This window comes from Lathyrus oleraceus, chromosome 7, assembly GCF_024323335.1.
Source record: "Lathyrus oleraceus cultivar Zhongwan6 chromosome 7, CAAS_Psat_ZW6_1.0, whole genome shotgun sequence".
NCBI lineage: Eukaryota > Viridiplantae > Streptophyta > Magnoliopsida > Fabales > Fabaceae > Lathyrus > Lathyrus oleraceus.
The window spans coordinates 453,575,427-453,600,753 of NC_066585.1; the positions used below are offsets into that span (position 1 = coordinate 453,575,427).

The following is a 25,327-nucleotide window of genomic DNA, read 5'->3' on the forward strand; positions in this document are numbered from 1 at the left end:
ATGAATTAGGAATCTATAACCATAGAAAAATGAGTTTTAATTGATGGATTTTTATGGTATGAGTTTTTGGTGCATTTGAGAGTGTTTAGACAGTCAAAAAAATTAATTTTTGGAAAATTTCGCAGTATGTGTCGACCTATGAAGGTCATGTGTCGACCTATGAAGGTCATGTATCGACCTATGAATGTCATGTGTCAACCTATGAAGGTCATGAGTCGAAACATGCAAGCGGCACATGAGTCAGAACATACAGGTTTAAAAACGCAACACATGTGTCGACCTGTAAGTCATATGTTTTGACACATAGGCAAAAAAATTCTTCTATGTGTCGACCTATGGATCGTATGTGTCGACACATAGACTACTTTTTCGCTTAAAAACTTACTTTTCAGTACGAAACCTTTTTTAATGTATTTCAAAAGGCTTATAGCTTTCCTAAGGCTAGGTTATACTCATAATAGTCAATTGTCAATCGTAGAAAGGTTTATGATGATTTGTTTGGTTAATTAGTGAATCATTACAATGAATGCAATGATGTGTTGTTGTTCTTGGGTAAAGTGATATGAATGAATACCATGTAATAACTTGTGATGAGTTGCTGCTATTGTTGATGTTAATGACATTATGACATGAATTGATGATTGCATGAAGAATGATGTGATACATGTATGATGAGATGTATGTGAGGTATCCTTTGTGGTGGACCTTGATGTGATAATGCATGTTATTTGAGAGTCATGTATCATGGTGTATGGACTTCGATCCAGTTTTGGTAAGCCTCAATCCTATGGTGATGGTTCGGGTGCGAGTAGCTTATTCCTATTATGGGGATTAGTGAAGCGTTACATATGATAATGATAATGAGTTTTGGTGAGGCTCAATCCTATTGTGATGGATCTAGTGCGAGTAGCTAATTCCTATTATAGGGGATTAGTGAAGCGTTATATATGGTGATGGTAACGATTTTTGTGTGCTCCGGTTCCAAGAGGAAATTGATCCTATGGTGGGGATCATGGAGTGAGATGCACCCGAGTGTTGATATTTGGTACCACATGCATGTTAAATCAGTGTTGAGTATATTGCATAAGTGTTGTATTGTGTTGATGGTTGTCGATGGTTTTTTGGATGAGATGTGTTGCATATGATGTTAATAATAATTGAGATGTGTTGCATATGATGTTAATGATAATTGAGATGTGTTACATATGATATTAATGATAATTGAGATGTGATGTATATGATGTTAATGATAATTGAGATACGGTTGCGTATGATGTTGATGATAGCCGAGATGTTGTCGTCTATGATGTTGATGATGAATTGGGTGTGAGAATGTGATATGTTGTTGTGCATGATGGTGTAGATGTTGTACTCTATTCTTCATGTTATACCATTTATTATTGAAATGAATTCTACGTTGCATAAGTGTTGCATTGTGTTGATTGTTGATGATGTGTTATTGGAAGAGAATACTTAGTATGTTGGTATTGATTAAACATTGTGTATGTTGATGTTATATAATAATTTACTTCCACTTGTTTTTCACCGTTAATTATTGAAGTGTATTCTCACCCCTTCTGTTTGAATGTTTCCTTTACATGGGCATCATGCAGATACTCAGGAGTAGCTTGCTACAGTAAGTGGAATGTAGCTCTTGCAGTGACTTCCTATTAGTTGTCATTATTTTAAAAGGGTCTGGCTCTGGTCAATGTAACATCAGCCAGGGGAGCGTTTGCTCTAATTTATTTTGTCTTGTTAAATTTACTAGTCATGTTTGATGAGGTTTTAAATGGTGATGAGTTGATCATTACAACTCTTGTTAATATGTTATAAAGTTGAAGTTATAAGATTTAATTTCTTGTATGGTGATTATTAAATGTTTAAATTGATTGATATTGATTCCGCTGGGATGATACCCTACGAGAACGTGAGCACACGATGACAGGTTTTATGTGATATTTTGTAACCCGTGTTACGAAGCAGGATTGAATTTTGATGTGAGTGACACCCTTGTAGTCGTATTTTCAATTAAATTATGCATTAAATTTGTATGCGGGGTTTAGGGTGTTACACGATCCATCTGAAGGTATTTGGATCTATAACATATAAACATATGCCTGATCAGTTGAGAAAAAAAACTTGACGACAAGTTGAGTTAAATGATTCTAATAGGATATCATTCGACTGTTGGATACAAGTTGTTTGACCCAATGAACAAGAAACTAATAATTAGCGAGGAAATGATCATAAATGAGCTTAAGGAATGGGATTGGAATGAAAAAGTCTAGAAGGACTCAATGAGAGTCTTATATGAAGAACCAACAACTGAAGTTGAAAGAGAAGTTCAACAAGAAGAAGTTAGAGGTCAAGCAAGCACAAGCATACCTCAAAGGACAAGACACATGCTTGCAAGGTAGCAAAAATGTGTGATTACATCAGATGATGTGGTCAATGATGAAGGTGAGCTGGTACATTATGCTTTCTATGCAAATGTCGAACTAGTCAATGCAGTTGAGGCATTGAAGGATTCGAAATGGATGAAAGCAATGAATGGGGAACTAGAGTCTTTTAAAGTCAACAACGCTTGATCACTTGTAAAATTGCCTCAAGGCAAGAAGGAAATCGATGTGAAGTGGGTATACAAGGTGAAGTTAAATCGCAAAGGAGAAGTAACTCGACACAAGGCAACACTTGTGACGAAAGGATTTTTTCAGAAAGAAGGAATTGACTTTGACGAAGTCTTTGCATCTGTTGCTAGAGAGGTTGGTTATTGGTCTAGCAAATATTAACAACTGACATATGTGTCAGATGGATGTGAAATTTGCATTCCTGAATGATCCCTTAGATGAGGAATTTTATGTTGAACAACCAGTTGGATTTGTGAAACAAGGCGAAGAAAGCAAGGTATACAAGTTTCATAAAGCTCTGTATGGACTTAAGCAAGCTCCAAGAGCTTGGAATAAGAAGATATATAGCTTTCTAAGGGAGAAGGAATTTCTGAAGTGCACAAATGAGCATGTAGTATATGTAAGAAGAAGCAATAATTTCTTATATTGTGTCTCTATGCCGATGACTTGTTGATAACAAGCAACTGCAAGAAAGAGATCAAATACTTCAAAGGTGATCTTAGCAAGGAGTTCAAAATGTTTGATCTGGACAATATTTCATACTTCCTAGGCATCATATTCTACGAGAGTAGTAGAGGCTTGATGATGCATCAAAAGAAGATATGCAAGCGAGATACTCAAGAGATTTGAGATGGAAGACTGCAATGCAACTTCAACACCTGTTGAACCAAGATTACAACTGTCGAAAGACTCAGAGGAAGATGATGTCGGCCTATGCATGTCAAGCAATGTGAATGGTCAATTTGGTCGAAGAAATTACATCGAAGAATTATGGAGCAATCACCATGAAGATCGACACCATGTCTGCTATCAATCTAATGAAGAATCTGATAACATAGGGAAGAAGCAAACACATCGAAATGAGGCTCCGTCAGGGACGGAGCCAGAAATTATGAGTAGTGGGGTCATATAAGTAGCCTTTTTTTATGAAAAATAAAATCATAATTTATTTTCCAAATTTATGATTTTACACCGATTTTTTTTTAAAATTCGATATAAAATTTATTTTTTAAGTCTATTTTTTAAATTATAACATGGTCCTAAATTTATTGGGTCGGTTCCAAAAAAGAGAATAGAAATTGAGAGATATTTTATGGTGAGAGAAAGAGGACTACGTGTGTGTGATTTGTCTTTGCTTGAAAAGAGTGAAATAAGGTTGAATAGAAATAGGGAAAGGAATGAAAATGAATTATTTTTTATTTTATGAAATAAAATAATTTTTCAAAAAATTAAATGAATAGAATAAACAAAAAGTATAGATTAAGTTTTAAATTTAATGGGATATTGAGAATAAAAAATAATATTATTAAAAAAATCATTTGATAAATATGGATCATTATAGATTTTTTTTTGTTATAATATATTTAATGTATAATTATTATTTGTAATATTAAAAATTAATATTATAATTATGAAAGTGGGGGCATATGCCCACTCTCTGCAACACATAGCTCCGTTATCTTCGAGAGCAAGTGGAAAAAGCGAAGTTGAATTTGAAACACTACAAAACCGAGAATCAGATTGCAGACATCATGACGAAAGGAGTGCATGTCGAAGTATTCAAGAAATTGAGATCAATGATGAATGTAGATAGCTTAGACACAATGAATTATGTGGTGTGTTGAGAATGTAATTCTTTGTGTAAAAGCATCATTTTGACAAAATCTACTGTTGTCGAAATGTTATGTGTGTCAAAATGTATAGTTGTTGAAATGTCGACAAAGTTTTTGACTTGACTTTACTTGTGTGTTTTAGCTGAGTTAGTTAGATTAGTTGAATATTGTTTGGTTTGCAAGCAATCTCAACCTATAAATAGGGAGGTGCCATATTATTGTAATATATAGAAAACGTGCAGTTGCATAGAAAAAGATTGAATAACTTCAATTTGAAACCAGAGAGACCTTTGTAGAAATTCTTCTTCTTCTTCTTTCTTTTTTTTCTCTAAAACCCTAATTTCTCTTTTCTTCCCCAATTCATCTTTATGTTTTCTTTTTCAATAATCATCGTGTAACATAATCTTCTTGTAACCAAAGTTTGTTGATTCACTCGAGTGAAGAGTGAAGAACAAGAGAAATAATCAATAAAAAAAATTGATTCTTGTTCATCAAAATTGACTCGAAATTCTTCAAAATTTGATAAAATTCCACATCGAGAATTTGGCAAAATTCCAACAGAAACCACCTATAATCTTTAAATATAAATAAAAAATTAGTGATGATCTACGATGAATTTGAGAAATTTCATAAACTCGCACCTAAGTGGAATATAAGAGAAAGAGTGAATAAGTTGTTTATATAAAATGTGAGAGAAGGATTAAATTTTAAAATTCTCTAAGTTAAGAGAACAAGAACATATTTAAGAGTTTGATTACCAAATGAATCGAATGATACTAAGTGTTTGCTTAAAAATAATAACATCTTTAAAATAAAAAATCATGTCACATGACATAATTCTAACTGAAAAAAAGTAATATTTTTCACAAAATTTAATAAAAAAATCTATTTGACTAACAAAGAATGGTTATTAGACTAAAAATAAACATTTATTAGTTAAGTAATAAAAGTAAAATCTTAAATTAAGTTAAGGTATTAAAAGATGTATTAAAAGAATGATTATCTTAAATCATAAGTCTTGTGGAAATTAAACATTTAGACACCTCTACATTATGTTTTGATACTAAATAACTTAAAAGCATTATGATGTATTTTTGTTTGTTATATCTCACCAATGAGAATACAATGATCCATTCAAATCATAGATAACTTATGACTAAACCAGAAGCTATGAAGATATATTACTACTATGTCAATTCCCTTCATCATTCTTATTTCTACAATGAAGCCAAAAAGTCTCTCAGAGAGACTTGATTTCATATTTTCAACATGCAAACGAGACAACAAAGGTTATACATTACATCAAAACAATGACAGAGTATTTGACATCAACATCCAACAAATGAATGATTACAGAACACAACAGGTTTTTTAATTCACTCAAACTTAACAATCAAATTCAAACGCCGCTACCTAAAAAATGATAACGAGAAGCGCCCAGATAGGGTAAACCAACAGAAGTATTATGCCAATGGAATTCGACACACCATTTGCTCTAGTGAATGAGTTTCTGAAACCACCAGACGCACGAATATGTTCCTGTAGTAAATAACATGCAATGACAAGACACACAATCACTCCCACAATGTCTTCTCTAAAAGTGGTTGCAATTACATTTGGAGCTACAACAACCAGAAGCACCAAAGCACCTGGTAAATCCAACCAATCTGCAGTAACAATCATCAAGAGTTGGTTATTGTTATGCATATTAATATTTCACTGACCGGATACTGGTGGTGAAAACAAAAAAAAATTCACAGACACTATCATAAGCAAAATTGTAACATACCAGGGTAATGTTTTGGAATAAAAAGCCTTAACACAACAGTAACTAAAGCAATCCATTTTCCAATCTCTCCCCTGCGGAGTGATGAAAATAATATTAACAGAAATGAATTTGATAACATGAAAGTGTGACAGACAGACAGGGAGGGAAACGAATCAATCACCTGAATACGCCGAAAACTAGTTGCGGCAAACTGAAGAAAATGTATGGAATGAGTAGTGATGTGAGAATGTTGGTCTTCCAGTTTGTGCGATCCAAAACCAACAAGTAACTGCAGAGAACATATTAACAAAACATCATTAACTGTTTTTTTAATTTACAAAATTGACAGTATGTTTTATATTAATTTGTTTTCATTTATTCTTCGACAGCAAGAATAAAAACATGGTGATAAATTTCTGTTTTGAATAACTGTTGTTGGTAGTTGAATAGTCGGTCTAGCTTACTTTACAAAATAACAAACTCTTTTTCTTTTTGTGGATAAAAATAGTGACAACAATTCAACACCAACCACTAAAAAGACAACATGATAACTACCGACTTCGTCATGAGAATATGTGGGGCTTCTACCCTAGCATTGATATTATCTTGTCTAGGAAATGGATCTGAATATCTATCTTCTACACGTAACTCGTTTATAGAAAGAGTGTTAAATTAAAGAAAAAAAAGTCTACTTTTTTTAGGAAACTTCTATTTAGGAAAATAAGCTGAAAATAAGTTGTAACCACAAACAACACAGAAAAATCACACTCTGAAATCAAGGATGGTCTAGAAGCAGCAACAAATATCCTAAAATCACATACCCAAACAACAGTATAGGGAGACATAAACATTCGACACACAATAAAAAAACAACCTACAATGTTTGACAAGCAAATCACACAATCCATATAACAAAATTCAAAAACACCGATAAATCACAGTAACAGATAAAGTAAAAAGGAACAACATACATAGCAGCAACAGCAGCAAAGAATCCAAAGAAAGAAGCTCCAAATCCCAAACCACCGAGTTTAAGAACATGATCAGCGAGTTTATGAGCAGCTTCACCCAAGTCTCTGAAATCCGAATTGATCAACTGAGCTGCTTCATCTTGAAAATTCATCCTGTTCCACATTTTTTTTCTTCCAAATTTGTGATCACAAGTTAGTTAGAAGAAAGAAGAAAAAGAACAATGATGAAATTATGTAGCAAGAGAAGACACAAAGATTAGTGCTGTCATGTGCGCACTATGATCTGTTTAACATTAATTGGTTCCGTGGTTATTTATGCGAATTGTAAGTCGTGATTGACCCATTGAAAACGATTTTCTATTTTATTCTTAAATTAATTAAACAACTATATTAAATAATAGTCAAAAAGGTTATTTTTCTATTTAAAAACTGTTCCTTTTTATTTGTTATTACAAGATTCAAATTAATATTGATTGATTTTTTTTTAAAAATATCCATAATTAATTATTACAAAGAGAAAGAAAAAATTTATATAAAAGTAACACGGAGGGAGTAATTTATAATTTTATTAAAACTAAAACGAACGGGATTAATTATATCTAAAATATTTATCATTTTTGGTGTTTTTCCTTGATTTAAAATTAATCTTAATATTTATGTAGTTGTGTGAAAAAAATACTATAATTTTATAATTTCCATAGTATTTTTATTTTTCGTCTCTTATCTTTTTTTGGATGAAATATTTAAATATTAAATTTTATTTGATTTTAATTTTAAAATTAAAATTCATATATCTTTTTCTTTTAATTTTAACTTTAAAAACTAAAAAAAAACTTTAATATTTTAAAATTATTTTTGAAAAAATATAGAGGAACGAAAATAAAAGCACGTTAGATTAAAAAACTATTTAAATATATTTTTTATATTTATTTTAAAAAATAATAGTTTTTTATAAAAGTAATGCGAGAGACATCAAACACTAAAGTAACAATAAAGTGTAGTATTAATTTTAATTTAATTTATGGAATTGAAATTAGTTATGTCGGCCATGAAAATTATATAGTTAATGTTTTGTTTTATTCGAATCATTATTGGAGTATAGAGATGAGTTAAGACCACGTGGAGGTTTATGGATTGGCCGTAATAGATATCGATGTGCTGGCGTGTGAGCCTATGTCGACGGGTTCAAATTTATATACTTTTTTGAAAGAGAATTCTTACAAGCAAGAAAATCCATAATCTATAACACTCTTTTTAATACAGGAAACTAAAAAAATAATATCTTATGTGTCCACGTATGTTGGTAGATTTAATTTTATAATATTAACCCAATATTAAAAAATATATTTTTTAGGATATTTTCGTCGGGGCCGGTCAAATGATATTGGAGGCCCCTTTCTAAGAAAACTTTACTTTATACCCCTAAATTTATCCATATACCCATACATTTTATAAAAAGTACCAATTTTATCTTTATATATTTTTAACTAATTTATTATTTTATTTTTAAATATTTTTTAAATTTTATTTTGTGTACCAGAAGAGTTTGTAAAAGAGTTTCGATAGTATTTTTTAACTTTTTTATGGGTATCGAATACTTTGGAAAAGTGTTTCGGTACACAAAAATTGACTACCGAAACTCTTTTGTAAAGTCTTTTGGTATATAAAAAAAATTAAAAAAAAACTTGAAAAATGAGTACCGGAACTCTTTTGCAAAGTCTTCCGATACACAAAAAAAATATTAAAAAAATATTTGAAAAATGACTATCGGAACTCTTTTGCAATGTCTTCCGGTGCACAAAAATTGACTTCTGGAACTCTTTTACAAAGTCTTCCGGTACACAAAAAAATATTTTAAAAAATGTTTGAAAAATGACTATCGGAACTCTTTTGCGAAATCTTCCGATACACAAAAATTGACTATCAGAATTCTTTTGCAAAGTCTTCCTGTATACAAAAAAAAATATTGAAAAAATGCTTGAAAAATGACTACCGGATCTCTTTTGTAAAGTCTTCCGGTACACAATTTTTTTAAAAAAATAAAAATAAAAATAAAATAATAAATTACTTAAAAATATATAAGGATAAAATTGGTATTTTTATGAAATGTAGGGGTGTAGAGATAAATGTAGGGGTATGAGGTAAAACTTTCCCGTTCTAATTATAAAAATGGCGGAATTTTTAAAAAAAATATAATTATAATAATTAAAAATAATATATCAAAAATACAATTTTGTATTAATTAAAAATAAATTTAATTATAGTTATTTTGAGTTTTGATCAATCTTGATTTTTGTATGTATTAGTTTTTATCATAACATTTCTTCAGGGATCTTCAAAACCCTAATTCTTGATGGTATGATGATGGGATCTCTTGGAGCTTCTCTGGGCCTTGTCTTGGACACCAAAATCCTAATAAGGGCTCATGCATTGAAAAACTTGTTGTTGAAGCATCTAGTTTGGTTCAAAAGGCTTGATTGGAGAAGTAGGCCTCATGGAAACCCTAATCAAGAAGGGATTGGTATTGATGGACTTTGTGGTTTGACCTTCCATCTGGTGACATCCAAAACCCTACTTTCATCCACTTTTCACCCATTGATTGATTTATATCCCCTTGATCCTTGTCCCCCATAACCTTTTGTCTTGACTCAAGCCTATGGTTCCATAACTTCCATGCTTGGCTTCACCCATGTCATTTCATCTGATCACCTCAAATACATGGTCCAATCTTGGTTTGTTTTGATGTGGTCATTGGTCTTGAATCCAATCCATCTTAGTCTCAATGTTTTGTTGTTTTATACATGGATTATTGGTGCATTCATGACATTGTCTATCCAAACAACTAAAACCTATTTGTATCATAATCCAATTGGAGGTTATGTCCATTGATTCATGGTTGGTGTTTCATTCAAGCCTTAGCCTTATTTCATCAAGTCATAGCTTTGTTCATAAATCATGTAATATGATCATCCCATTTTACAAGTCAAGTCATGTTCATTTCATTTCAAAATCAAGCATACATGTACAAAAGAAAAACCAATTTGAAAACCATTTTCAATCCAATTTCAATCCATTTTACACCATTACAATCCATTATATTAATCATTACATTGAAAAAAAATACAAATTTTAACAACTTTGACCAAGTGTTGACTTTGGTCAACAGTCGACTTTTTGGTCAACTTTGACTAAAGTCAACTCATCCTTTTGGTAAACTGCATTATTCCATTGTTATAAATAACCATGTTATCTTATTTTATACTATTAATAAAAATATTATCCCATGCTTATTTCATTTTAATTTTTCAAAATCATCTCATTTTAATTTTAGTAGCATTTTTATTCTCATTTAATTATATCATCTCATGTTTTTAGTAACTATTTCTCATGCTCATTCAATTGATCAATTTATTTTCATTTTAGTAATGGTTTCTCATGCTCATTTAATTCAATTTTATATATAAATACTTCATTCTCATTTAAATAACTCTTTTATATTGTATAACTATTAGAGAAATTAAAAATTGCATTAGTAAGTGCAAACCAAAAAGTAGAGTTACATCATTAGAAACCTTACATTCACTAGAAACAATTATTTGTTTCAAATTAACTTGCATCAATAATTGTTTTAACCATTCATATCAGTAAAAAATTTATACGGGAAAAATGTACTTCAGTGGGACATTTAATTGATTTTGATTTGGAGTTTGGAAATTTGAAGACCGGATTCGTAATGAAGGAAAATAGACTATTAGGATGGTATCCTCATTTTGCATTTTCGACCACCCCTCGTCGAAATCCGAGGCGGAGGTGGTGGTTGTTGTTGTTGCGTAAAGGGAGCGATACTGAACGAAGAATAGAAAGAATGAGGGCTCTGCTTCTAATTTATTTTCCTTTTCCATTATTTCATTATTCATTCTTTTTTTTGTTTGTTTTTTATATGAATGTGCCACGTGTCACCTCCTCGTTGGAGGCTTTTATTCTACTTTGATTTAGTCTTTTTTTGTACTCCCTCAGTTCCTTTTTAAGTGTCATTTTTTTGACATTTTATACATACCAAGAAAGCTAATCATTATTATTACATTTTCAACAACAATTCTCCTTTTACCTATAATACCCTTAACTATTTATTACATTCATTTTGCTTTTTCTCTCTCTGTAATAATTACCTAGGGATAATTTGATAAAATACAAGTAATATTACATTGAAGTTTGTAAATGACAATTAAAAAGAAACAAAACTTTTAAAAAAAAAGACACTTAAAAAGGAACGGAGGGAGTATAATGTAATTTTTTTATGAAATCAAAACATGAAAAGAGTAATGCCCATCCCGGCGTTTTCTTGTATTTCTTTTTTTAATTTTTAGTTTATTAATTTAATTTAGTTTTAATTAATTAATTAACTAATTAGAATTTGATAAATTGGGCTTTTGAGCAAGTTATGTTGCTATTCTCTCTCATTTTAAAATTAAACCTCTCCCTCTATTTTTATTTTATTCTCAAAATTCAATTAACTCTTTTTGTTTTATTTAGTAAACATTAATAGATTAAATATTATTTTAGTTGGTTAGTTTTACTAATTAAATTTAATTAACTTGATTAATCAATTGAATTAAATTTTAATCAATTATTCTTGATAATTAATTCTAATTAGTTTAATTAATTGATTTAACCAATTTTAATAGATTAATTTTGCTAATTAAACATATTTTCTCTCTATTGATTCAATTGACTTAATTAAGCAACATGACCTTATAAAAACCAATTCTTTCAAGATAAATACGCTTGATCCAACGTCAGGCAACTTTCTCAAATCAAATAATTTCTCATCTTCAATTCATAATCATTTCAACACTTTTTCCCAATCAAGCATAACAATTAATTTCTTTTCTTATTGTATACGAAAGAAGAAGATTCTTGGAGTCTCGCATTCCTTGAATTTTCAAATGATTGCTCTCGAGGCACACGTCTTGGGTTAGTGTAGCGGGAAATTCATGATCATTAAGCTATTGACAAACTAGAGATCAATTAACAAGAGTCGCCACCGCGCTTTTATTGTTTCCAAGGGAAAAGGGAAAAAGCACGAACAGAACCCAATAAGTAAGAAGTTTTCAAATAAAAACTAATAAAAAAATCAGAGATCACAGGTAAGGGGGCTGGTTACACAGAGGGAAGGTGTTAGCACCCAAAGTGTCCTAGGTACTCCTAGGGAGCCCTTTTTGTATGCATATGTATTTTGTACAAAGTGATGTTTACAAACAAACAGAATGGGGGGATGAGAAAAGAATTCATTAATTATTTTTGTATTTGACAAGACCTTCAGTCTTGTGCCTACGTACCAACATAAAAATGAGGGATTAAAACCTCGTAGTTCGTACTACAAATTTCAAAATGAGTGTGTTGATTTTAACAAAATTTAAGTTTGAAAGGCACAAAGGCTTAAAAATGATTTGAATGAGTTAGTTCTTTTTGCCTTTTTGTAAGTTTAAGTCAAGTATAGTTAAGTTTATTCACAAGTTTGATTTAAGAAAATAAGTTTGAAAATGCAATGGCATAAGGCCAAAGTTTCTATCTTTTTGCAAAAGTGGTCTAAGTTTAGAACAAATAATAGTTCACACAAAGAAGATTTTGAAAATGGAGGGAGAGATTTTGAAATTAAAGAAATGGGGAGAAGATGAAGAGACTACCCTATGCACAAAATTAAAAGTTTAGAGTTGAAAAGATTTGACCAAATGGGTAGCAATCCAATAGACAAATATGTCAATAGAAACCCAGAATTCCCTTGGACTTTTAGAATTAAGCAACACACAAATGCACAATTATATTATCTTGAAGCGCAAGGCATCAAATAAAGATGGCCTCATCCAAGCTTATCAATTCCATGATCTTCTTCAAAATAGGTCATGCAACAGATGAATTCCACAAGTCACAGGTTCAAAATAACAGCTTCACAATGATCATGTTGCAGATGAATCTTAGGGAGGTCTTCAAAGATGTATCAGATGGAGTTCAAATTGCAAGCACTTGGTTCTTCAATAAGTTGACATTGGCCAAGTCCATTAGCTTAGGGAGGTTGCCTAGATTCTAAGTCCATTTTCTCAAGATCAAACCAACAGTCCACTCAAAAGCTTTTTAGGGTTTTTGTTTTCCTTATGTACATTAAATGGTCAAAGACCACACAAACAAACAAAGTAACACAAATAAAATATATCACACAAAATGACCCAAATGGACAAAGTGAAAATTACGTTAACATAAACAATTAGAATGATATGTATAATGGCAAATGAAATAAAGTGCCAAAAGTAAATTACATTAAAGTAAAAGCTTGAAATTAAAAGTTAATAGTTAATAGGTTAGAGGTTAGTTTTGTTTTACTTTTCAAGACATTCTCTGGAGAACACTCAACCCACTTATCACAAGCATGGATCCTTGAACCAAAACATTTTTCAAAGGAAGGAAAGAAGGCCAAGTTTCCACACAATACCATGAAAGAGGGGAGACTTACAATCTCACTAACTAGAATGCTTATGCCTTTTGTATCACAAATTTAGCGCTATGTTAAGCAACCGTAATTGGACTTATGTAGAAGTCACAACTATTTGAGGCTGGGCAATAGAATTTTGGTGTTAATGCATATTAGAGACATAGTATAATGGACTATGCTCATGAAACATACCACACACACAAAAAAGAATATGCAAAAGGTGTGGTCTAATCTCATCCATACTCATGTCAATTTTTCAATCAACTAGCATTAGGACTTTGAGATGTCATAGGCCAAATGAAATGAATGAAATAAGAAGAGGAATGAGATGAAGTGGGAAGGGGATGAATGAAATCACAAATTGGTCAAAGGAGGACTTTTATTAAATTAATATCATTCATTCATTTTGGGATTGATGGAATGTACATTCCATCAATCCCCTAAATCCAATGATATTAACTTGACAAAGTCAAATCAACCTTGACCAATGCCCAACAACAAACAAGCAAACTCAAATAAGTCAATACAAATGGTCAACAAAATTTAATTGGCATTTATTCAATTAAAAATAATAAAATAATGCATTTAAATCAAATATGTTTTGTCCAATTCCTAAAATCCCATCAAAACACCATAGAAATGGCCATGAGATTTATCATAGGTCAAACAAGGTCAAAGGACCTTGGAGAAAAAATTTCATAATTTTTGGACATTTAAAAATAATTTTAAACAATTAAAAACAAATGCAAAATCAATTAATTCAGGAAAAATATTAATAATGATCCAAAAAATAATTTTAATTTAGAATATGAAAGAGAAAAATATTTGAATTTTTTTGGTGAAAGTCCCATATTTTTTGGATCAATATTGAAGTTAATATGAATTATTGAAGAAAATGCAATTAAGACAAAAATTCAAAAATTCTAAATTACGTGGACCATCAGATCTCCCTCATTAATTGAGGTGGCAGATCTGATGATCCAAAACGCGCGTTCCACATGTACCTTAGTCAACTGTGCTGTACCAATGATAATTAAAACAAACGCTCAAGATTAAAACGTGATACATGGATCCTATGGTTCACAACCTTGCCAAGTCATCGCCGGAGCCAGAGCTCCGGTCATCTTCTCTGGTGGACCTCACCGGACTGGTCAAGATGAATCATCACCAAAAAGAAAAACAAGGACATGATCATGAAGAAAAAATGGCACTGAGCTCGAATCTAACCTCCATTCATTCCAATTCCCAATATATTGAGAGATATGCGGAATTGAAATTTGAGGTACATGAACTGAGTTGCTTCGATTTGACCTCAAAGCAACTCAATCTTCTTGCCTACATTGGTAGGACTTTAGACAACCAAAGAATCAATAGAATTGAGCAAGAATTAAGAGAATTGAAGAGTTTCAAATTTCTGCAAATTACCTTCAATGGAGGTCTGAACTTGATGGATCTTGATCTTGCTTATGCTTGGACTCACTCTACTCGCTTGCAGGAGGAGGATTGAATGGTTTAGAAGCAATGGATTCCTGGAGAATTGAATTCCAAAATAGTGGAGATTCAAGCTCAAATTCAAATGAATTTATCAGGTTTATCCTTTGAGAATTGAGGGTTTGCAGTGGGGGATCAAAGCTGGCGCAATTGTGTATGTATTTCTGAGCAATTGAAGCTCTATTTATAGCTGAATCATGTGATATTTGCACACTCACTTTCACTTTCCAAATTTGGCAAATATGATATAATGCTGCATGGGCGTGCATCGGCCCATGAAATGATGGTTTGAAGTCCATAATTGAAGACCAGATGTGTTGAAGTAAGCTTGGATTGCAAGGCACATCTATATTGATGCTTGAAGATTGATCCATGCCAACTGATATCAGCCTGTTTAAGCCATGCGCAGCCTATGCATTTCTCATCCAAAATGAATGAATTTGAGCTCTTTGGAAAGGTGAGATCAAGAGGAACAACTTTGATGTTCAACACTTTTTCATTTAGAGCTTGGAACTTGGTGAAATTTGAGGTGGAAGTTTGGAAAAATTTGACATATAAATGTTTTTCTAAGTGTCAAGCCATATGTCTCAATATTCTACCTTGCTTAACTTTTTATAGGAGCTTCAAATGAGAAAAGTGTCTTCATAAAAGTTGTATGTATCTCAAATACATTCAAAATGGTAACCAATTTCATATCATTTGGATTTGAAATGATAGAGTTATGCATTTTTGAAGTTTGGAAAAATCACTTGATCAATGGTATAGGTCAAAAGAGACCTACAATGTAGCCTCATATCACATGCTCAAAAAAGTTGAATTAGCTCCCACTCCAAACATCAACGTTAAAGTATACACATCTAATTTGATTATTCAACTTAGAAATCTTTCATCTCATAAAAATTGAGCAAGTTATGGCCTTGGGAAGTTGACTTTCAAATTAGGGTTTAGACAAAATGACCTATAATGTTTCAACATAGAAAATGATTTTCCAAGCAAAACTAGCTCTAGGTCTCAACATGAAAGTTGTTTGGAATGTCATTTAGAGTAAGTTTTCTCTTGGAATCATTTTCATATGGTGAAAATTGTAGGAGATAGGGTCTAGGGAGACCTAGTTTTGATTAGATGAATTCATCTGGCCAACCACCATCAACCAACTTGCTAATTCCCAATTCTCTTGACTTTATTGGCTCATGGTAGATCATATATGCATAAGATGATGATATTTTAAGTTTCCCTTGAGAAATTTGATCAATTGGTGAGATAGCTTGTTGGAGAAGTTACTCAAGATACCCAGTCAAACTAGGGTTTCCAAGGCAAATCACCCTTAAACACTTGAAGAAAACTTGATCAATATAACATGTAGAGATCATTCGGACTCATATATGATGATCATAACCATTCTTGAATCAATTCTTGGTTGTGCTCTTTGTTCATGAGGGTCTCAAAGCCCTAGATGTGGACTTGATGAATCAATGAGATCTTGCCTTTCCTACAAAAAGTTAGGCAAATGCAAAGACATATTTTTGGTATTTTGGTTAGTAAAATGATAATATACAAATATGATATAATCACAAAGTGCTTGGTGATCTCTCCCAGAACAAACCCAATGAAGGAGGGGTAAGGAGGATGCCAAGGCATGATCCCAATGCTAATGCTTATGATGAAATTGCATGAGGGATCTTAGGGTCAAAATTGGGGTCTTACAGTTAGCTTTTCATTCACCCTTTCGTTTCTAAAACATATAAAAATTTGGACGAAAAGAGGGTCCATTGGACTCTAGCATTCTGGTGGAACCTTTGGACAATCTTTTGAAAGTTCATTGTCCATCCAACAAATTCATAAATACATTAAATGAAAAAGGTGTTGTTGGAATCTAGCATTCCGGTAATACCCTGATTAATTGGTTCCAAGGCTCACATCTTATTGTTACCAAACATTCATCATTCTCCTAAAATCATTCAACACAACTTCACCTAATTTCTCACCCTCGTGCGATCAACAACTTCTTCTATGAAGAACATTTTTCTAATCATTTCTAACACGTACAAACTTACGCTTAAGCCTCCGTCGTGAGTAAGCAAGCTATGTTTTAACGTTAGAATGCGATCTAGGCACGTGTTCAATCCTAACAAACTTTAATCAATCAAAATCTTCTTTTCATAAAGAACATTTCTTAATCCCTTCTAATGTGTACACAAACTAGCGATTAAGTCTCCACCGCGAGCATGCAAGCCAATGTTTAACTGTTAGAATGCGATCTAAGAACTTGTTCATTAAAAAACATTCAACCTATCAAACTTCTTTTCTCGCCCCCGTGCGATTGAAAGCTTTTTCAGAAAGAACATTGTTCAATACTTTCTAACGCGCATAACAAACTAGTGCTTAAACCTCTACCAAGAGTAGACAAGCTAATGTTTAGCCTTTAGAATGCGATCTAAACAGTTGTTCACTAAAAAACACCAACAAATTGTAGTTCCCCGAACTACGAATGCTTTGATTTCCTTATTACATCATAAGGATACGTAGGCACGAGATTGCGAGATCTTGGCGAGCACACTAATAAAAAATCTCCCTTTTCCCCCTTTCTGAGGTTTCCATCCATCTCTTTTCAATATTTTTATCACTCGAAGAAAACAAATAACATTAAACTAACATTCAAATCACAAATTAAACTAAAAGGTTCCCGTTGAGTACAACGGACGTGACGGGTGCTAATACCTTCCCCTTGCGTAATCGACTCCCGAACCCGAATATGGTTGCGACAACCATTATTCTATTTTTAAAGATTTTGTCGATATTTTCCTATTCTTTCATTGGAATAATTAAAGTTCAGTGGCGACTCTGTTCGAACACAATTTTTCCGCGACCATCGCGAAGGATCGTATTTTTCGAGATGCGACTCTTGCAGCACATCATAACCACCTACCATGAAACATGCCAAAAAACATCATGAAACTGCAACTATCTCTCCATCTCACATAACAGAAGATATCATAGCAACATGTTGGTCCTCTCAAATAATCCTAATGGTGCACAATAAACCACCCTGCACAAATGATTTCCCAATCTGCCAACCATTGAACCATGGTGTGCAATCTACAACAAACCCTGCAACCACCAAGTTTTTACCTGTTACAATGCAACCTGTTAGCCTATAAAACAGGATGAAGTAATTCATGAAACTATGCCATGGCATATGGGGGAACCATGACCTGCACTCACCATAAACCTTTTCCCAAATCAGAATGTAGCAGGCAGCAGTAACCACACACATAAAAGGACAACAATGCTAACTACATGTCAGCTTCATGCCATACCAACTCTCTTGCATACCAGGTAAACATGACTTGTACTAACCACAAACCTATTTCAAACTTAAACCAAACAATGCAGTCCCAAGCAATTGCAGCCAACATACCTGACCTTCTAGTACTAAGATTGTTGGTGTAAGCCCTAGAGGCCAATACTTTTGGTACTTGTATCGAATTATTTATTAATAATAAAAGGCTTTTTCTTTATTATGTTTGTTTAATAAAGTCCCTGGAATAGATAGTCCGTTTAATGTATCAAGTGTGACTTAATCATGAGAGCACATTAAACATAAGGACACTATTCTTAAAGTATCCGTAGTCGAGCTTTATTGTGAAGTGGGATAACATTAAAGCATGGAGACTATTATGTTTATAGACTGATGATCACATCTCATGGATCATGGATCATGGATAAGGAGTTATCAAGTCTCAAACATAGGTATGAATATTAAGAGTAATATTTATACTGGATTGACCCGCTATGAGAATACTATATAGAATGTTATGCAAAGTGTCATAAGTTATTCTCATGGTGATAATGGTGTATACCACTCTTCGAACTGAAACCACTATGGATCCTAGATGTAGAGTCGAGTGCTTTATTGCTGATCCAACGTTGTCCGTAACTGGATAACCATAAAGACAGTTGATGGGTACTCCACAAAGCATGCTAAGGGACATGAGTGACCTAGATGGAATTTGCCCATCCTGCGTAACAGGATAAATGTCTATGGGCCTAATATTGAACTGGACAAGGATGACACGGTCTATGCCTTTTGTTCAATATAGACATAAGGGCAAAAGGGTAATTATACACATAATTATTATCACAGAAGGATTTGTCAGATCACATGACATTTTCATGTCTTGGGTAACAGTGATGTGTTGCTAGATACCGCTCACTGTTTATTATGTTAAATGCATGATTTAATATAATTTCCAACGTCGCGAAAACCTACAGGGTCACACACAAAGGACGGATTGATGAGAGATAGAGTAACTAAGGAACACCGTAAGGTACGGTGCACTACGAAATATGGTAAGGTACCACACGCTTAAGTGATTTTGGGCATATTATAAGATATGGGCTAAAATACACTTAAGTGGGCTTTTTAGCTTGAAGCCCACACAAGTGGTTCTATAAATAGAACCCTTGGGTAGAAGCATTATCACTCTTGCATTTCGTTTCTCTCTCTCTCACTCAAAGCCTTCATTCATAGCAGCTAGCACTGAGATTGAAGGAATCCGTTCGTGTGGACTGAGTAGAGGCGTTGTCATCGTTCAACGTTCGTGATCGCCACAAGAGGTAACGATTCTATCACTGATAATGCCCATTCGTAAGGATCATTAAAGGAGAAAATTTTAAATTCCGCTGCGTTTTGGATCGCCATTCTCCTTCAGTGGTATCAGAGCCACTTACGAAACCATGAATCTGATAACTGTTTATTTTCTGTATTAATACGATTAAAGACAGAATGAATCAAAGATTAAATTGAGATCGATCAATTTATATATATGATATAAGTAATCCTGATGCAAAATACATTATATATGATATAGTGTTCTTGTTTCGTTCATTCAAACACTCAATGGTTGTTTTCCTTTGAGCGATCAATGGTCGTTTGCTTCTTGATCCGACATTAGTATGGTGAAGCAATAACGTGTTGATCATTCATACTGAATCAACAATCGAGATGTGTTTGACAGTCTGAAATTGGTGCATTAGGGTTAGTGACGGCACAAGGGTTGTGTTGTCAGAGAGTTATGCGATTGGGGTTGTAACGGCACAAGAGTTGAGCTTTCTAAACACTTTTTCGAACAATGTTAACCGGTTAACGCATATGGTTAACCGGTTAACGCAAGACGGGATTCAATTTTCTAAGTTTTTCAAACAGTGTTAACCAGTTAATGCATTTGGTTAACCGGTTAACGCAAGACGAAATTCAATTTTCTAAGTTTTTCAAACAGTGTTAACCGGTTAACGCATTTGGTTAACCGGTTAACGCAAGGCAAAATTCACCCGTTCGGCTAACTCTGCGTAATGTGATCGGTCGTCGAGATTTAATTTGGTTTTAATTGATTAAAAGAATTAAAATTGATAATAATAATAATGTGTTTATTATTGTCTTGTGGTGATCGGTTATGGCCTTAGTTTTCCTTTATTTTATTTCGGGTTTTAAAATATGACCTGCGTGTCGTGCCTCTCTTTAAATCTCTCAATGTAACTTCTTTTCTCATCTCACTCCCTCGTATGTAAAACGAGTTTTCTTTATGTAATATAATGTTATGAAGAAAGCAAAGGAGTCAGTGCCAAAGGAGGACAACCTTGAAGATCTTGCTTGGAGAAGCTTAGATCGTTATTAGGTTAGCTTAGGTTCTCTCATTGGCTTGGGAGAACAATTGCGCTAGGGGCCATAACTGTTTCATTATATATGTATGTTGATGCATGTGTATGTATGTTGATGCATGTGAGAGACGAGTTATATGATAAATAAGCCGGTGAGATCAGAATAATTGCAAATTCCCTCAAATTAAATATTAAGTTTATGTTTTCCAAGTTTTAACACTCATCAAGACTAGTATCAGATAATGTAGGTTTCGCCTACGCGAGGTGCATGTTCTATATTAGTAAGGTGCGATGGGATAATTGTAATATCCAATTGTTAAAACAATGGGTCAAACTTGACTAAACAAATTATAATAAGATTATATATGTTTAGAAGCAAGAGTTAGAAATTATCCATGTGATGGATTGGAATAAGGAGTTATTCACCCAACTAAAATATTCGAGAGTTGTATTAGATACAATTGGAAGGAGTTCCTACCTAAATAACCTAGTTTCGTGTAATCCGCCTACGCAGACTTAGAACGAAGTGAAATATGGATCTCGACCCACTAGAAAATCTTCCAACGGGATTTTCCGAATCAAATGATGAGGGTCATTTGTTTTGAGTAAAATAGTGGGAGCATATTTAATTAAAGGCCTAATTAAATATGTCAATAATACTTATATTTTCATTAATTCTTATGTAGATTACCATGACAACAAACACCTCTAACAACATCTTACGATCAATCCTTGACAAAGAAAAATTGTCTGGGACAAATTTTCTGGATTGGCACCGAAACCTGAGGATTGTCCTCAAACATGATAAAAAGTTGTATGTCTTGGAGAAACCTGTTCCTGAAGAGGAACCTCCTAGTTCTGCACCTTGTAGCACCTCAAATTTTCCCTCCCCATTCATGCATTCATTCATTTTTTTAGGTCATTTATCATTCCATATTGCATTACATCTTGGCAGTCAGAATTGGCATCAAGAGAATCCTCAGTGCAAAAGAGCAAGTCTTTCCTTGAAATGAAGGCCACATGATTATTCTAAAGAGCTTATATGAGCTAGGGTTCATTTTGAAGCAAGTTTACCAAGTGGTAGAGGCCCAAATTCATCAGTACATTTTCAGGTCATCTGAGGACAATACAATCAACTGTGCAGTCAATTGAAGGCTTTAAGGTGGGGAATTGATCTGAAGTACCTCATTCATGTTCAAACAAGGCCTATTCATCATGTCAAACATCTATCTTGAAGATTTTGAAGTCAAATCAAAAGTTTCCAAAAATGGAAAGTGACCTATAATTTCAAGTTTCCAAAAATGGCAAGTTTTTGGTTCACATTCAACTTGACTTTCCAACATCAAAGAAGCTTCAAATGAATTTTTGGTCAACATGAAAGTTGAATATCTTTCTCTCCTCTTTTCAAAAAGTCCAAGATCATGTTCATCTGATGAATGGTTGAGAAGTTATGGTCAAATGATTGCAAAGTGTACATGGAAGTTCAACATGTCATAACTTTTGATCCAAAACTCCAAATTGGTCCACTCTTTTTGTAAAATGCTCCTTGTGACCAAGAGATTCCAAATCAACCATTGCATTGCATGAAAGAAGTTCACATGATCAAGTGTCCATACAAGTACATTTTGGAGGGAAAATGGAGAATTCAAAATTGGTGAATCATACAAGCCTAATTCCAATTCCATCATGTTGGTTGGATGATTTTGAGTGAAATTGGACCTTGCATGGCACTGTTCACGTGCATATTTGCCTTGCTACTTCACACTTGCCAAATTGGTCATTACACCTTACATCCCCTTAATTTTCAATTAGCCAATGCCTAATCTTAATTTCAGCATGATTAAGGGATGGTATATAAGCTAAATCTTAATCACATTTCAAAAAATAACAGAATTTTGGATCAAAATTTCATTTCCCTCTCAATTTTCTCTCTCTTCAATTTTCAAATTTCTTCATCCAATTCCACAAAATTCTTGCATAATCTGGTTTATCATGCATCATTGATGAAGATTCAACCATTAGATTGAAGAATTTGGTCAAGAATCGTGCAGATCCAAAGCTTGAACATGAACATGGAAGCTTCAATTTGAGCTGGATCTAGGTGTTTCCAATTGCTATTTCGTGCACAAAGCTTCAAGATACAAGTAGAGGAGAAGATCTGGAGGATTTGAGCACCTAAGGACACAATTTTTGATCACTGCACTTCAAGTAAGTGAAAATTCGAATCTCTTGTTTTGCCTTTTCATTGCCATAAACATGTAGATCTTGTCTTGCTGATGATTCTGATATAAGTAGATCTTGAAATGGATGAGAAATGAATGAGATATGTGGATTTAAAGTTTTGATGTTGAATTTGTTTTCGTTCGATTCGTTCAATATATGATGAATTAGGTGAAATAATTGTGATATTTGAGTTCCTTGTAGAAAGACAGTTCGAACCATGTATAGTTTGTTAATTTCTGGAATTTTTTTTCATGAATGTCCGCCGGAGCTAGCCGGGGAAGACGACCGGAATCACTATTCTGGCCGTCTGGTTCAGACCTTAGGGTTTTGGCTTCATACGCTGATGAACTGTCCACACCTGTGTTCGATTCCTTTGCCATGCGTTTTTAATTTCCATTTAATTCCTCAGTTGGATTAAAACGTTGCGTTTTGCTTCAAACGCGCTCATGAACCTTAGGCACCTGTGTTCGATTCTTCCCTAGCGCATATTTCCAATTGATTTTTTTTACTTGAGCGTTGTGACCTGCTTTGCCTTGGTTCGATCCCTGCCTGATGCATGTTGATGATTTTCATTCATTTCATTTTCCACATTTATTTCATATTATTTCCTTTTATTTCATCAACTTCCAAAAATCATTAAAAATAGTAAACATGTCCAATTTGATCCAAACTTTTTTTCACATTCTTGTTTTGATGTCTATTATTTTTTGATGTTAATTTCATGATTTTTGTGTTTCTGGATTTTTAATTGTGCTTGCTTATTTGAACATGATCCCAATTTGCTATGTTGTGCTAATTGTTTTGTGAAATGCTCATGGTTTATCCAATTGCCTTGAAATTTGACATGCCTGATCATAACATGTGACATGATGTTTTGGCTTTTTGTTTGGAATTTTTACCATTTAATATCACTGTTTTGGATACATGAACATATGGTGTGACATTTGGTGTAACATTTTGTGCCTTGTACTTGTGCATTTTCATTCATATACCATTTGTTTGCTTCTGGATATAATTTTTGGTATGATGCTTGTCCATAACATGTTAAACTCACATAAAAAATTTCATGATCATTGGATACATTTATGTTTTAATGTGGATTTTCTATTCTTGATGTCCAATTTTGATCACATTGCTTGCCTTTGCCTTATCTTGATTATTTGATGGCTTTGCCTTTTGATTTGGCTTTGGTCCTCTTGAGGACTCTTTTCTTGTTTGATTGAATGTGCTTCATGTGAAATGTTGACTTCTGTTTTGGTCATTTGACTTGCCTTTGACCCTAGTCTTTGTACTAGTGGTTTGTACTCACCAATTGTGTTTGTGTTTCAGGTATTTAGCACTAATGGTTGGTTTGCTCATTATTTGAGATATAAGTTGCTTTGATTACTAACTCTTGTTGTGTTGTAGGTCCATTGATGTGATGAATTCACTTGAGTGCTTGCATTTGAGACTTGCATTGTGTATAATAGTTGGATGATTCCACTGTTGTCTGTTTGGTTTTCTAAATACAATATTAATTGTTTGGATTTTTGTACAGGTACATTAGTCGCTTTTAGATCTTGCTTGAGCTTTGCTTTGGAGTGTGGTTGGTACACCACTTAGGTAGCCTCTCTTTTCCTCCATGTAGTCTGGAAGTCCTGCCACCTTTTTGGCAGGCATTTGGCTGAAGTCCTCCTTAAGAGGCTCTGACTGTGTATGTTTATATTTGTGCCAAAGACCTCCTTGTTGAGGCATGTTACTTGTTAAGTCCTCCTAAGTGAAGAGGCAATTGACAGATAGAAGGGATTAGCAATCAATCCCCTGTTAATCAGTGAGTCGTTCATTATGCTCGCACTACGTGCTGGTGCTCTTGAACATAACCCAAGATCTTTGTATAGAGTCAGTCAAGTGGAATAGGGTCCCTCATTATGGATCCCCACACCTTCTTTGATTCAAGCTCACCCAGGCCAGGGTTAAGAGCATGAGGTCCAATCCTCATTTCCATTTCATCAGCTTCACCCTAACTCTCAATGTTAGTGGTTAAGAGCTTCAGAACACCCCTACAGTTTTGGCTTGTTTGTCGAGGTTGATATGACCCCTCTTGACTAAAGCCCAACCATTTGTATGAGCCGCTTGTTTGCATATAGAGTGTGATGCCTGTTCACCTGTGATTGATGTTTATTTGTTGTTTAGATTGACTTGTTTCCTGTGCGAGTTAGGTTTTGATTAGAGACCTCAACTTAGGGATCGTTTGCATGACAACTTTTAGGCTCGAGTCGTAGTCTCCCTATTAGCTTGTTATCTCCCTAGTCTCTGGTTAGGAGGAAGTTTCTCCCCTGTTAAGGGGAACTACGTCGCCCTGATTCTCATACCAGATGAGATACGTAGGCAGGAGATTGAGCGAGATCTCTCCGGGCACCCTTTTGTTTTTTTGTGTGTTCACCCCTTTCTTTTCTTTGGTGTGTGTATATTCCAAATCCCTTTTTCTTTTTTGTGTGCGTGTTTGTACA

At 33.5% G+C, this 25,327-nt stretch overlaps 1 protein-coding gene across 1 annotated transcript; it reads right to left on the reverse strand.

The window, feature by feature from the left end:
* Window positions 1–5,463: 5,463 nt before the first annotated feature.
* On the reverse strand, window positions 5,464–7,338 carry LOC127107966 (cold-regulated 413 plasma membrane protein 1). The gene is made up of 4 exons (XM_051045317.1): window positions 6,980–7,338; window positions 6,190–6,297; window positions 6,030–6,100; window positions 5,464–5,907 (listed from the first exon to the last, which is right to left on the reverse strand). The coding sequence occupies exons 1-4, from the start codon at window positions 7,141–7,143 to the stop codon at window positions 5,654–5,656; spliced, it is 597 nt and encodes a 198-aa protein (XP_050901274.1). The 5' UTR covers window positions 7,144–7,338; the 3' UTR covers window positions 5,464–5,653.
* Between the last annotated feature and the right edge of the window lie 17,989 nt (window positions 7,339–25,327).

What these genes read in the sequence shown, in the direction of transcription:
- LOC127107966 (XM_051045317.1), bottom strand. Translation starts at nt 7,143, where the DNA reads ATGTGGAACAGGATGAATTTTCAAGATGAAGCAGCTCAGTTGATCAAT. An exon ending in TTTGCTGCTGTTGCTGCTAT is followed by an intron (nt 6,298 to 6,979) that starts GTATGTTGTTCC and finishes TGTTCTCTGCAG; the next exon opens with TTACTTGTTGGTTTTGGATC. An exon ending in TATTCCAAAACATTACCCTG is followed by an intron (nt 5,908 to 6,029) that starts GTATGTTACAAT and finishes TTGTTACTGCAG; the next exon opens with ATTGGTTGGATTTACCAGGT.